This window comes from Phaseolus vulgaris, chromosome 3 (assembly GCF_000499845.2).
Source record: "Phaseolus vulgaris cultivar G19833 chromosome 3, P. vulgaris v2.0, whole genome shotgun sequence".
In the NCBI taxonomy this organism is placed as follows: Eukaryota; Viridiplantae; Streptophyta; class Magnoliopsida; order Fabales; family Fabaceae; genus Phaseolus; species Phaseolus vulgaris.
The window spans coordinates 50,975,505-50,987,983 of record NC_023757.2 but is presented as its reverse complement, the minus strand read 5'-3'; the positions used below and the strand labels follow the sequence as shown (position 1 = coordinate 50,987,983).

The 12,479-nt window shown below is 29.6% G+C and overlaps 1 protein-coding gene across 1 annotated transcript; it reads left to right on the top strand.

Annotated features, from left to right (window-relative positions):
• The first annotated feature begins 2,880 nt into the window (after positions 1–2,880).
• Positions 2,881–11,252, top strand: LOC137808548 (AT-rich interactive domain-containing protein 6-like). The gene is made up of 13 exons (XM_068609714.1): positions 2,881–3,047; positions 3,385–4,194; positions 4,303–4,342; positions 5,389–5,441; positions 5,903–5,948; positions 7,254–7,346; positions 8,910–9,029; positions 9,118–9,169; positions 9,259–9,334; positions 9,516–9,582; positions 9,661–9,711; positions 10,595–10,687; positions 10,967–11,252. Exons 2-13 carry the CDS (start codon positions 3,419–3,421, stop codon positions 11,066–11,068), a joined length of 1,569 nt encoding a protein of 522 aa, XP_068465815.1. The 5' UTR covers positions 2,881–3,047; positions 3,385–3,418; the 3' UTR covers positions 11,069–11,252.
• The last annotated feature ends 1,227 nt before the right edge of the window (positions 11,253–12,479 follow it).

The window sequence follows — 12,479 nt, the reverse complement described above, 5'->3', positions numbered from 1 at the left end:
GTCCAAACAACCTCACCTTTGTTTCAAATCTTTCCTTTTCCACTCCCTCAAATCCTTCATGTAATCCAAACAAAGCCTTAACTTTGATCAGTTTCATTGGTCGAGACAAAATTTTTGGTCCATAAAAATCCAAAAAATCTTAGAAAACATGTTCAAAGGGACAACTATAAAAACACATCTCATTTCCTAAAGAGAGAAAAAGAAACAAACTCATACAAATCTTTACCTATAGGTAAGAACCCAATAATTTTCAAAAAAGATCCAACTTCTTGTAAAGATCCAAATCTACCATGCAGATGAGTTTTACATTTCTCTAAACCAAGAAGATAAACTTCTTCTATGATCATCAAACAAAACCCACTTAAGACCAAACTCAAATCTCCTCAAACTCCAAAGTTAAAAATATATTACAAACAAAAATATATTTAATCTTTAATTCTATTTTAATATATTCATTTCATTACACCTTTTTCACTAGTTTGATTAAATATAACCTATCGGGGTACCGAAGAAATTAAGTCCAAAATATAAATATATACTTTACAGGAAATTATGTTGTGCTGTTTTGTTTAAATGTTAGATTGGGTAATTAAACCCTTCAGTCTCGTATACAAATTTAAGTTGAATATTTAAAATTAATTAATACAAATTTTCGTGCCAGTTTCCTAACCAAAAATATTTTTAGTGGAAAATCATGATCTGATTTCATTATTAATATAGTTAAAAGCAACATCAGTGTTGCATTTTATGAATTCTGTAACTAGAGTACAACATTGATTGCCCATTATGAGTTCTATATATTGCTTTTATAGAAGTTGGAGTGATAGTGATTGCCAGTGAAAATGTAATTATAAAAATTTCCATGACAATCATGAAATTGGTGGTAATTGTTTTAATAATTAAGATAAAATTAATAGTCATCGTAATAACTTAGTTCTGCTAACAAATAATAGTAATAAAACGATATATATATATATGATTAGTTTTGACATATTTTATTCTTAGTATAATAAAAAATTATAATTTTAATAAAAATTATCTTTATTAATTTTTTTAATAATTAAAATAATTAAACATGTATTTGATTTTTGCCATATAGTAAAACCTCCGCAACTTGTTTTGTGCCACTTCAATACTTCACCTTACCCCTCAGGTGATAAGTATTAGGTGTGGTATGTATTATGTAACACAGACACTCATACGACACGTATACATATACGTAAAATCTTTAAGATGTATGACACGAGGACATTGATCTATATATTATATAATTATGAATTATATAAATTGACAATAAAGATGTATGTACACAAGTATGTTCCAGATTATTTTTTGGAACATAAAGATGTTTTTCATGACTGATTCACAAGGATTTGTTTCTTATTTTTATAATCATAATAACAATTTATACAATAAAAATTGATTTTTTAAAAAATTAATGTATTTTTTCTTTTTAAAATTGTGTTAAAATTGTACTAGAATTGTTAGAAATCTAATAAATACTTTTTGAATTGGACATTTTACGGATACGTGTCCTACAAGTATCATACGAGTGTCAGTGTCAGATATATCGGACCGACATGCCATTTAAGAGAAGTGTCCGAGTTTCATAGTATCTAAATAAAATTCTTGAAAGCTAAATTAGTATTTGTTAATTAACGATTCATTAAACTACTGAAATAAATATACTACTATGTATACTGCTTACTAATAGACATACATAATGGACCCATTGTTTTATATTCTGATTAAATTTATTTATTTAATTAACATTATTTTATAATTCTGTTATTAATAATTAATTAATTTATTTATTATATCTATGTCATTCTCTTATGAAAACATATAAATTTGATTTTTAGCTTAATTCGGCCTCTCAATTTTTTGACATACCAGTCCATATACAAATTACAGTTATGATAAAAATTATGGTAATATTAATTATAGCGATAATATTAAAATATACTGATATTAATTCTATTGATACACATGGGATACTATAACTCTAATAATTATAATATAATCATAATCTTAATTATAAATGAGATACAAATAAATATTCCCTATCTTATTTTGTTGTTTTCTAACTTATATCCTATCAACTACACTAACAAAATAAAAAAATCATATTTTATTGTTACTGTATACAATTAATTTAAACATTATATTATATAATAATTAGTTTATCCTATTATATATTCATTGTAAAAACACTCTAAGTATATTCTAAATAATTGAATTTCCTTTTTTTAGCATGGTATGTATAAATGTTAGTCATAAATAATTATTCAGAAAATATTTTATTAATTATTGAACCACTAGATAATAAATACCTGAAAACTATTATTGTGAAAGATTCTCTAAAAAAAAATTAAATTCAAAGTTCTTTGAAATATATCATTCGAATTAATTATTGCATTTGAAGTATTATTTATTAAAGTTAAAAACTAGGTTGCAACTTTGTTTTTGAAAATTTTATTATAATTTTATTTTTAAAAAATATTAAAAAAATTATAAAATATATTTAAATTGTTTTTAATACATAAATAACACCAATATATAATTTGTTAAAATGTGAAAGTGTAACTTAAGTATATTTTATTAGTAGACTTAATTATGAATGCAAAGAGGAAATGATTTGTACATGGAATAAAGGGAAAGGTGTAGTGAGACAAAGATTCATTTCTTCATAAGAAAAGTGCTAACATTATGGCCAATCTCTAATTTTAATCTCTACAATTTTTTAAAATTATTTTTTTTCAACTATTTTCTTATAATAGGTGAAATTATTCTGTGATATTGAAAAAAGAAATTTAATAACTAAAAAAAAATTGGTAAATTTCTGGAAGAATAAAAATATATCCAAACCATATTTTTTACAAGGCGTTTTTAAATTTAAATAAATAAAAGGTGTAAATGGCGAAGCACCTTAGAATTTGTCATCTTACAATTTTTTTATTATACAGAATTAGGGTTTAACAAATTCAACCCTTTTGCATCTGCCATTGTTGGGGTTTCTTCTGCAATACGATTGAATTTCAATATAGGTAATGCTGCATCAATTTCTTTCTTCTTGTCTATTTGTTTTTTCATGTCAATTTGAACGCCTGCATAGAACTCCGAGAAATCAATTTTATTTTTGTAGCTTTATGAACTTGTCTTTCTGCCTGCAATGAGGGATGAAATTTTTTTTTTGGAGATTTTGTGTGTGTGTGTAAATTTCCTTCTCCCTGTTTTTAATATTTCTTCATTTTTTTTATTGATTTTTTGGTCGAAAGGAATTGGAGGATGGGGGTGGTTCGGACAAGGGTTCTTTCAATATCTGGTTTATTTTTTCTTTCTGACCTCTTATTTGTCTTAAAATTTTGTTACGGGTCGGTGTAGGAGGTTTTGGTGTGTTTGTGGTTAAATTTTGGAGATGAATGATACAAAAGAGAATGAAGAAGCAGGGCAGAATGTGCCCGTGGAAAATTTGGCTGAAGCACAGGTTCAACCAGAAGTTTTGGATGCTCCTTTGTCCGTAGGGGATACTTCAATTCATGCTGAAAATGGGAAGGTAGAGGCAGAGGCACCTGTGGAGGATAAAATTGTGAAACCAGAAGCCAATTCTGAGTGCATTTCGCAACAAGATGTCCTAAATAGTCAAAATACAATAAACTCGGTCCCTGTTATAGACAGTGCTCCAGTTTTAAATAAAACCGAAGGTGAAAATGCATTAGATGTGAAGAGCAAAGCAGAAGAACTTCCTCAGTGTGATATGGACATAGAGAATGATTCTAATGTTTGTCAAAACAATGCTGATGATTCTGAAATGACTGTGGAGGTGAAGCCCAAAGCTTTTGAAGCTGAAAGTAAAACTTGCAATAATGGGGATTCCAACTCCGCACTCCCTATTCTTAACGAACCTAAAACAGCACATGCTGTTCAGACCGATGTAAGAGCTGAAGTCAAGAGTGGATTAGACAATGAAAATAAGTATAACGAAAAGCAGGCTGCTGTTGGACAGGCAGATAATGGAAATTTGATCTCACAGAACTTGTATTTTTTGGATCCTGAATATTCATATGATGGTAATGAGTCGGGAACAGAAGATGAGCAGTCAGCTTTTATGAAAGAGCTTGAAACATTCTTTAGGGAGAGGAGCATGGAATTCAAACCACCCAAGTTTTATAAAGAGGGGCTTAATTGCCTTAAGTGAGTCATACCAGTTTGTTTAAGTTTTCTTCTACATTTAAATATGGAACAAATAAACCAAGTTCTGACATATTACTTTATCCCAATTCTTAATTGGCTGGATACAAGGCTATGGAGATCTGTAAACAGATTGGGCGGCTATGATAAGGTATTCATTTTCCATTATTCTTCTGAAGCACAAATATAAATTTATGTAACCAATTTTGTATGAAGTCAGAAGTGTATGATCACAAGTACATAATTAGATTAAAGGACCTTAATAATTCCATATAGTGGCTACTGGTTTGGCTCTTTCACAGCGTCCATTTTTTCATGGTTCTTCCTTTTGTGGACTTAAATCTGTCAATAGTGGTATTTTTTTAGCCAATGCAAGTAAAATTAAGTAAATAATTACATAAACATGCATGCTTACTCTCTCTCACACTCAGGAGCAGAGAGATTTAAATTTCATTAGGCATTCAGCATGAGTTACTCTTATGCCAGTTTGTGATATACCACGTTGTCAAATAACATTGTAGTTATGCTCAATATGTTTAGTTGAAAACTAAATCTAATTAAAAATAATATACCTGGGATGGGAGATACAACATCTTGAGATCAAGGATTTCAAAGCATACTTGATTCCCATGACAATAGCATTTAAAAAATTAGCATTCCTGTTTGTGATATATTATCTGTTTTCACGAATAATTACAAAAAAGGGCCCTCCTGTTTTCACTGTATTTCCTTATTTGAAATATTTGTACAGTGAATGGTGAAGACGAAACTGCTTGGTAGTATTTTGTGTAGTGAAAAGTGAAACATAAAACTTTTCTACAAACCAAAGACGGCCTCAAGTACAGTTATGAAGAGACCTATACCTGTCAAATGTTCTCATAACAATCCTGAAATCTATTTTGTTTGATTAAATTTATTTTGATTTGGAAGTCAGTGAATAGTTGGTAATGATGCATTTACAGTTTGTAACTTTGTCTGTCACTTGTAAGTATCTCTACTACTGAATCTACTTTCAATTCTTAATTAAATGTCAGTTTTATTTTTGGGCAACTGGAATTCCTTGGAGGTTGTTTCTTGAGGCGTTAACATCAATTACTCTAAACTTCAAGTTTGTTTAGTTCAAACTTCAGAGAAGTTGTTTTCATTGTTACCAATTTACCAAGAAATATGCCTAATTGGGGTTACATTTATGAATAGGTCACGACATGTAAATTGTGGCGGCAAGTGGGAGAGTCTTTCAAACCTCCAAAGTAAGGAACAACTGACAATTTCTTGTCTCAATCTTCTTGGTGGCTCTGAAAAGCTTTTGCTTAGTTTTTGTTTGAGTTTTATTGAATGTTAAATTTGTTGTGTTTTCTATCTATTTTACAAGGATGCAGAGTTATTCTCTATTGGAAAAGGTGTTGAGAAAAATTAAATTGTCCATCTAAGTTCTAATTCTTGATGGAAAACAAACTGGATTGGATGTTTGTATTTAATATGCATGCTTGTTTGGTTCCTTTATTGATTGGAAATCATAATTTGGAAGCACTTTTCATTATCAGTATATGTATTTCTCTTACTATTTCCACATTTGTTCAACATGTTTTTTTAGTTGTTTTTTATGTTGTTCTGATTTTTTTTGGGGTGTGGGCGTGCATATGGCTGATCTGGATAACTTAGGTTATTTATGATATGTGAAAATAATGCTCTCTGTTATTAATTTTTGCAGGACATGTACCACAGTTTCATGGACTTTTCGGGTTTTTTATGAGAAGGTGATTCTAGATTAATAAGGTGTACATTAGTCTTCCGCTCTTTCACATCTTTTAAAAGATTATTTGACAAATATGTTTTCAAGATATCCATGCTGCCATGCAAAGTTAACATTCCCGTAAAGCTTAGAAGTAGACCGTTTTCTTTGGCACAAAAATGTAATGTGGATCTAGATGACATACATTTGCCCAGATTTCTTTGTAAAATATTTTATATTGTGTATCATACTTTTCCTTATTGGTATGAGTTGAGTACAACGCCACATTATCTTAGCTTTATGCTGTGATCCTGCACCTATCATTATGTTTCTGTTTCATATTCCTCTTGGGTGTAATTAGTACCAGCATTTATGATAGAAATTTTTAAATGCCTAAAGTATAATACACTTTGGCATAAATTATTCTAAGCTGTGCTAGGTTTTCAATAGGTTGTCTCTTTTCCTTATCATCGCAGATGGAAATTTTTGTTCTTCTTTTGGAGATCTTTTTGCGAGCTTTTATGTAAAAGCAGATGAAGAAAGTAAGATTATAAACTAAGGGCATTTGATAAGAATGTTTCTGCGAGCTTTTATGTAAAACCTGTTATTTCTGAAGTCCATGTATTGAAATTTTGTAAACACAAGGATGGAAAGAAAAAAATTATCCTTTCTATGATTTTACCCACCCTTGATTCCTTTTTCAAGATGTAGTCTTTATAAAGTGAGATTATTGTATATTTTGAATTGTGAAAGCAAATCATGATTTGCTTCAAAATATGAATGGTTAGTATGAAAAGGCCACATAACAGGTGCATGATTTAGTGTTTTAATTTTGACCATTTATGTATCCCATGTCCAGACCAGATGCTTCTTTTGCTTCTCCCAATCAATGATGTGCATTGTTAGTTTTTTTCACACATCTTGCTTAAATATGTAAAATTGAAAAATCTTTATCAACTACTACTGATTAAAATTTCATTCTTTAAGAAGTAATGAAGATGGTGTTATCGATTATTAACTGCTGCCAATAACAAGCTTTCTATTCCTTGGTGCTGATGCATTTTAATCCCTTAAAGAAACAGCATTCTAATCAAATTATTGTAAGTTCCCAAAAATATGGTCTAATGCATTCTACATGCACTTTGGAATTAACCAGTACATAGGTACATTTTCTGTTGGCCACAATATCTGTTCTTTATATGGGCTTATTTAAATAGCATCTTATCTATTTCCAAACTTTCAAAACAATATCAAATATTGTGTAAAACTATACAACTTTGTTATCTTCAAAATCTATTTCACTATTGCTGTTTCTTTTATGCTGCTTCAGGCTCTTCTTGACTATGAAAGGCATAAAACAAAAGGTGGTGAGCTGAATGTGCCTATTGCTTCTAATTCCGAGCCAGTGAATGTTGAAAATCAGGTAATATTTATTTGTTTTAATGTCATTTTCATGAGCAATAATATAATGACCAACTGTCTCAATCTTTGGTAAGTTGACTTTATGAACTGCTGGACCATTCTCTTAAATAAGATATGGATATGTTGGAAAACCACATTAGGCATCTCCATTTTTATTATTTAACATGCTGCTGTATGTATATTGTAACAGGATAAAATTCCCATGCACATTCTTTGAAATTTATTTGTCTTTATTTACGGAGGGACTATTTTATGATCTCCCTGTGTGTTCAAATTGCTGTACATTTTTTTTGGTAGTTTTAGTAGTTGATGTGTCATTTCTAAGGATCAGTTTAAAATTAAATGAAGTATTATAATTATTATCTGTTAGATTGAGTGTTTATCACAAAGCCAAAAGTTATAATTCATAGTTAGAACGCAACTCTTTCTATTTAAGAGCATAGCAGTTTAAACACCACAATTTAGTTGACTTGACCCACTTGGTCTACGTCACAGACAATTGATACACCCTGCATTAGTCTCTTCCTTAGCAATTGTCCTCCTATGAATCAAAATTCTTCGATTGTGACTAGACAATTGATGCAGGTTGCCACGAGACTATTGATGCAACCTACAAACAATTTCCCCCTTTAACAATTATCACATTGGGAATTGAACTTGTGACCTTGACTCTGATGATGACAATTGTTGGATTGAGCACTTATCACAAGCCTAAATGTTATAGTTCATAGTCAAAAAACACAATTCTTTATACTTAAGAGCGTAGTAGTCTAAGCACCACTATTTGATTGTGACTTGCTTCACCTGATCTACATCATTAGAACAATTGATGCGCACCTTGCAACACTATCTTATACTTTCTGCCTTAGCAAAATTAAATTATATGCATGGTTGTCTCCTCTCCCCTTGAAAAAGTGTTTTTTTTTTTTTGCCTCTAGTCATGACTGTCTAGCAGATTCCCCTTATAACAGGTGTAGGTAAGATAGAATAAGAATGTTAATTGTGTAATAAGGGAGTGGGGCCCTCAATCATGTTGATAACGAAATAGCTATTTGTGTTCAGTAATTAAAAAGGGGATAGGAAGGATGTTAGAGTCAGCTTAGAATTGGGAGAAGGAAATTGGAAGGGAGAGAACTGTCTCACAATAATTGGGTTAAGGAGGGTGGAATTCCTCTCTGTCTGTGTTCTTGATCTTTGTTCAATATATTATTGATACTAGTGCTGAGTTTGATTATTTCATAGTAGATTAATCAGATTTTATCATACACTGGTCCAGTTCTACCAGTCTATTTCCAAATTATATCTCCCCCCACTCCCTTAACGATAGAAAAAGGTGACTTTGAAGCATATGAAAATAATGAATGGATATTGGATTTAAGGGATCATTAACTGAGCCATTTTTTGTGTTGAAGTTTCTCGAATAATATTTGAAAATGGTTTGAATTTCTACCTTGCAAGGCACTAAATTTCTTCAATTGCAGTAGGCTTTGCTAGTTATGTCGTAAGCAGTACTACTGTGATGACTACATTTATTTGTGTCTTACAATCCCTCTTGCCTGTTAAGTGTGTCCAAGGATCAGCATCATCAGGTAGGGCACGGAGAGATGCTGCGGCTAGGGCTATGCAGGGTTGGCATTCACAACGTCTCCTAGGCAATGGTGAAGTTAGTGATCCTATTATTAAGGTCTGGTTAAATTGAGCTGGTGAGATTCATGTTCTCCTTAATTTTACTTTTACTGGTAAATAATTGTTTAATAATTTGTTTCTTATAGGACAAGGGCTCTTTGTCTATGCAAAAGCGTGAAAAGCAGCTTAGAAGCATCAGTATGATCTTCATCATATTGCTATCATTTTTAACTTACTAAAGTGCGGAATGATTCTAAAGTTTCCCCTCCCCCCACTTATTTGTTCAGATGTACTTAAACGCAAGAAATCATCAGACATGGTGAATGCAGTCAAAGTTGCTCACAGTAAACCATCTAAACCACAGTTAAGACACGTTACTTTCTTTCTCTTTTTATCGTGAACGATTTGTACTTAGTTGAAATCTATTTATATAGTTACAACCCATAAAATGTGCTATTAATTTATATTCTTGATAGAGGTGTTTACTTGCTTTCTTGTTCATTTGCTGACATGCTTGCCTCTGTTGGTGTGTATGGTGGACTAGATTGGACACATCTGTGGTTGACATTGGACCTCCTGCTGATTGGGTAAAAATTAATGTGCAAAAAACTGTAAGTTTATCTTGTGTTTGGATAGAATATAATCTGTTTAATCAAGTAATTTACTCATCAAGAGAAAGTTGTGTACAGAAAGATTGTTTTGAGGTCTATGCTTTGGTTCCTGGACTTCTGCGGGAAGAGGTAATAGCAGAGTTATCGTTTTTTCTCCTTAATAATTCTGCACATGCGTTGAAATCTTGGCTTATTATTTTTATTGTTTTGTGATAATTTGGCAAGCATACTAGTAGTCTCATCCTCCTTTTCATACTGTATAACAATGCCATGCTATCTTTTTCTAATTCGTAATTAAGTCTTTTTCTTAAAAAAATAGGGGTCTTTTTGGTCTTGGTCCTGTACTTTTTTTTTTTCATTTTAGTCCTGGACAATTTTTTAAAAGCCATTCTTGTCTAATTTGACCGCTAAAGTTAATGTTGAGAATGTCATCAGGACATCATGATGAAGACATCACATAGTCAATATAATTAAATTTTTTACTTTCATTTAACTGTGATAATGTTTATTATTATTTTTCGTTAGTTCTAAATAAATTGTTTTATATTTACTTTCTGCAAATTTTATTTTGTTTTGATTTTTTTTATAAAGATGTTACTTTTTTATTCTGGTCTTTACAAACATTATTTTTTATGTCAAATTATTGACATGGACGAAAATTAAGAACTAAACCCAAACTATACCCTCATTTGTCAGGATAAAAGACTAAATTTAAGTCTTTTTTTCTAACAATATTTCAATCAAATTTGTGTGTTTATTTTCTTTTGTTTCAAATTAAATATTGTAGAAATTAGAGGGGTTTGTATTAAGGGATCCAGAGTTAACCTCTGCAGTGTTTTCATTGACCCATTTTACATTTTCCTATTTCTAGTGTTATCTTTTTTGTAAGGTCTGCTAGTTGTGAAACTTTTCCTTTGTTATCTTAGCTTTTGATGCAATAATCTATGAATTTAGAAGTGTAATTTACCAAACTGCTTTTGAATCGAGAATATCATTTACTTCATGAAATCAGGTGCGTGTTCAATCAGACCCAGCTGGACGCTTGGTCATAAGCGGTGAGCCTGAACATTCTGACAATCCATGGGGGGTCACACCTTTCAAAAAGGTATATGATCTTTGCTTTGCGATGATATGAAGGATCTATCTTCTTTCAAAAAGTTGTTGTTTTCAATCTTCAACTTCAACCTTAATTTGCTAACAATGTCTTTGCATCCATGGATTCTACTTTCTGCTATTTTTTTTTTGCCTACAGAAGTTGAAGTTGTCTTTTTAATAACAAGGTGTTAGTATTTGTTGACAGTAAAAAGCTTGTGTGCTTTGCTTATGAAAACAGCCATGGTGACACATTTAATTCCTTCTAATCCAAATATTTGAATTAACTCAGGTTGTGAGTTTGCCTTCAAGGATTGATACTCATCAGACATCTGCTGTGGTGACTCTGCATGGACAATTGTTTGTTCGAGTTCCATTTGAGCAATCCGAATAGAGATGGTTCATAGATTCTTAAGGAAACAAATTTCCATGATTTATAGGATAATTCATATTCATGTCAAGTTCTACTATGAATTTTGTTCATATTTTGTTTATATATTTTTCACCGATTTTCTCAACTTGAGATTTACAATTTTAATCAAACCATAAATAAGTGCCTGCATTGGATGTTAACCAAACTCTCAGCTAAATTTGTTTCATTATTAAAACTCCTTGCTACCAAAAGAATTAAAGGAATCGTCTAAAAGCTAAGTAACATAAATATATAATAATATAATTTAAATATGTAGATATGTATTAAGAAATATTTTTTTATCAATAATAATCTACTCCAAATAATTAATTTTAAAGAGTATTTTTAGGTTGTGATTAAAAAAACTAACGTTAAATATTATATTTTATTGAGTTAATTTATTAATCATTTTTACGGATTATATATCTCATTTATTAACTTCCTAAAAATGGAAAAATAAAATTAAACCTCATTCTATAATTATTAAAGCTGACTCTATTTTTATAGAATGTTATCATAATAAAATTGATTTACTATGAAACCATAAAATACATAGTCAATACTTCTTTTTCATTTTTTTTTCATGGATATATATTAATCATAGTTGAATTCAATTTAAAAAGTAGATGCATGGTCAATATTTTTTTTATTGTCATGGATCCTTTAATATAAAAATATTAAAATACATATACTGAATAATAATTTCGATAATTAAATAATTAAAAATGTTGACAAATTTTTAAAATTAAATCATTGTGAGAAAAATAACTAATAAAATTATTTATACCAATTTCTAAATCTTATTAGTTTTTTTTTTTACTTGTCTTAAAAACAATGTAATAATTTTTTTCTAATTAACTGTTCAATCTGACTATACACATCAATTTTCATTTGTTTTAGAAAATAGGTTGATTTCCGGCCTATTGAACCTACCAACTTCGCATGATTTTTAAAATTATGATAAAAACTCTACATTGTTAATATATGATTAATTATTAAAATGTGTAAGCACGAAATAATATATAAAACACATGTCATGAAAGTTATTGGTTAAGAGAAATTTAATATTTTGTAATCTCAATTCATTGAACAAATAGTTAGTTATTTTATTTTTTTAAATTTTCTAAATCATTAATTAAAAGAAAATACTATAAATTATTTTAAATTTAATTATATATTTATAATCATTTGCTTGCTTTATTATCAAAACTGTAAAATAAATATCACTAATTTAAGTAATTTAATTATTAAATGTAACTAGATTTATTTCTACTCATGTACCAAAATAACTACATTTTAAAGGGTTTTTTACATTAATAAAGGTCACTTTTTAAACAATTTTAAAAATAACTTCACTTCTCAATAAAAAAAACATTACATTTTTATGTTACAA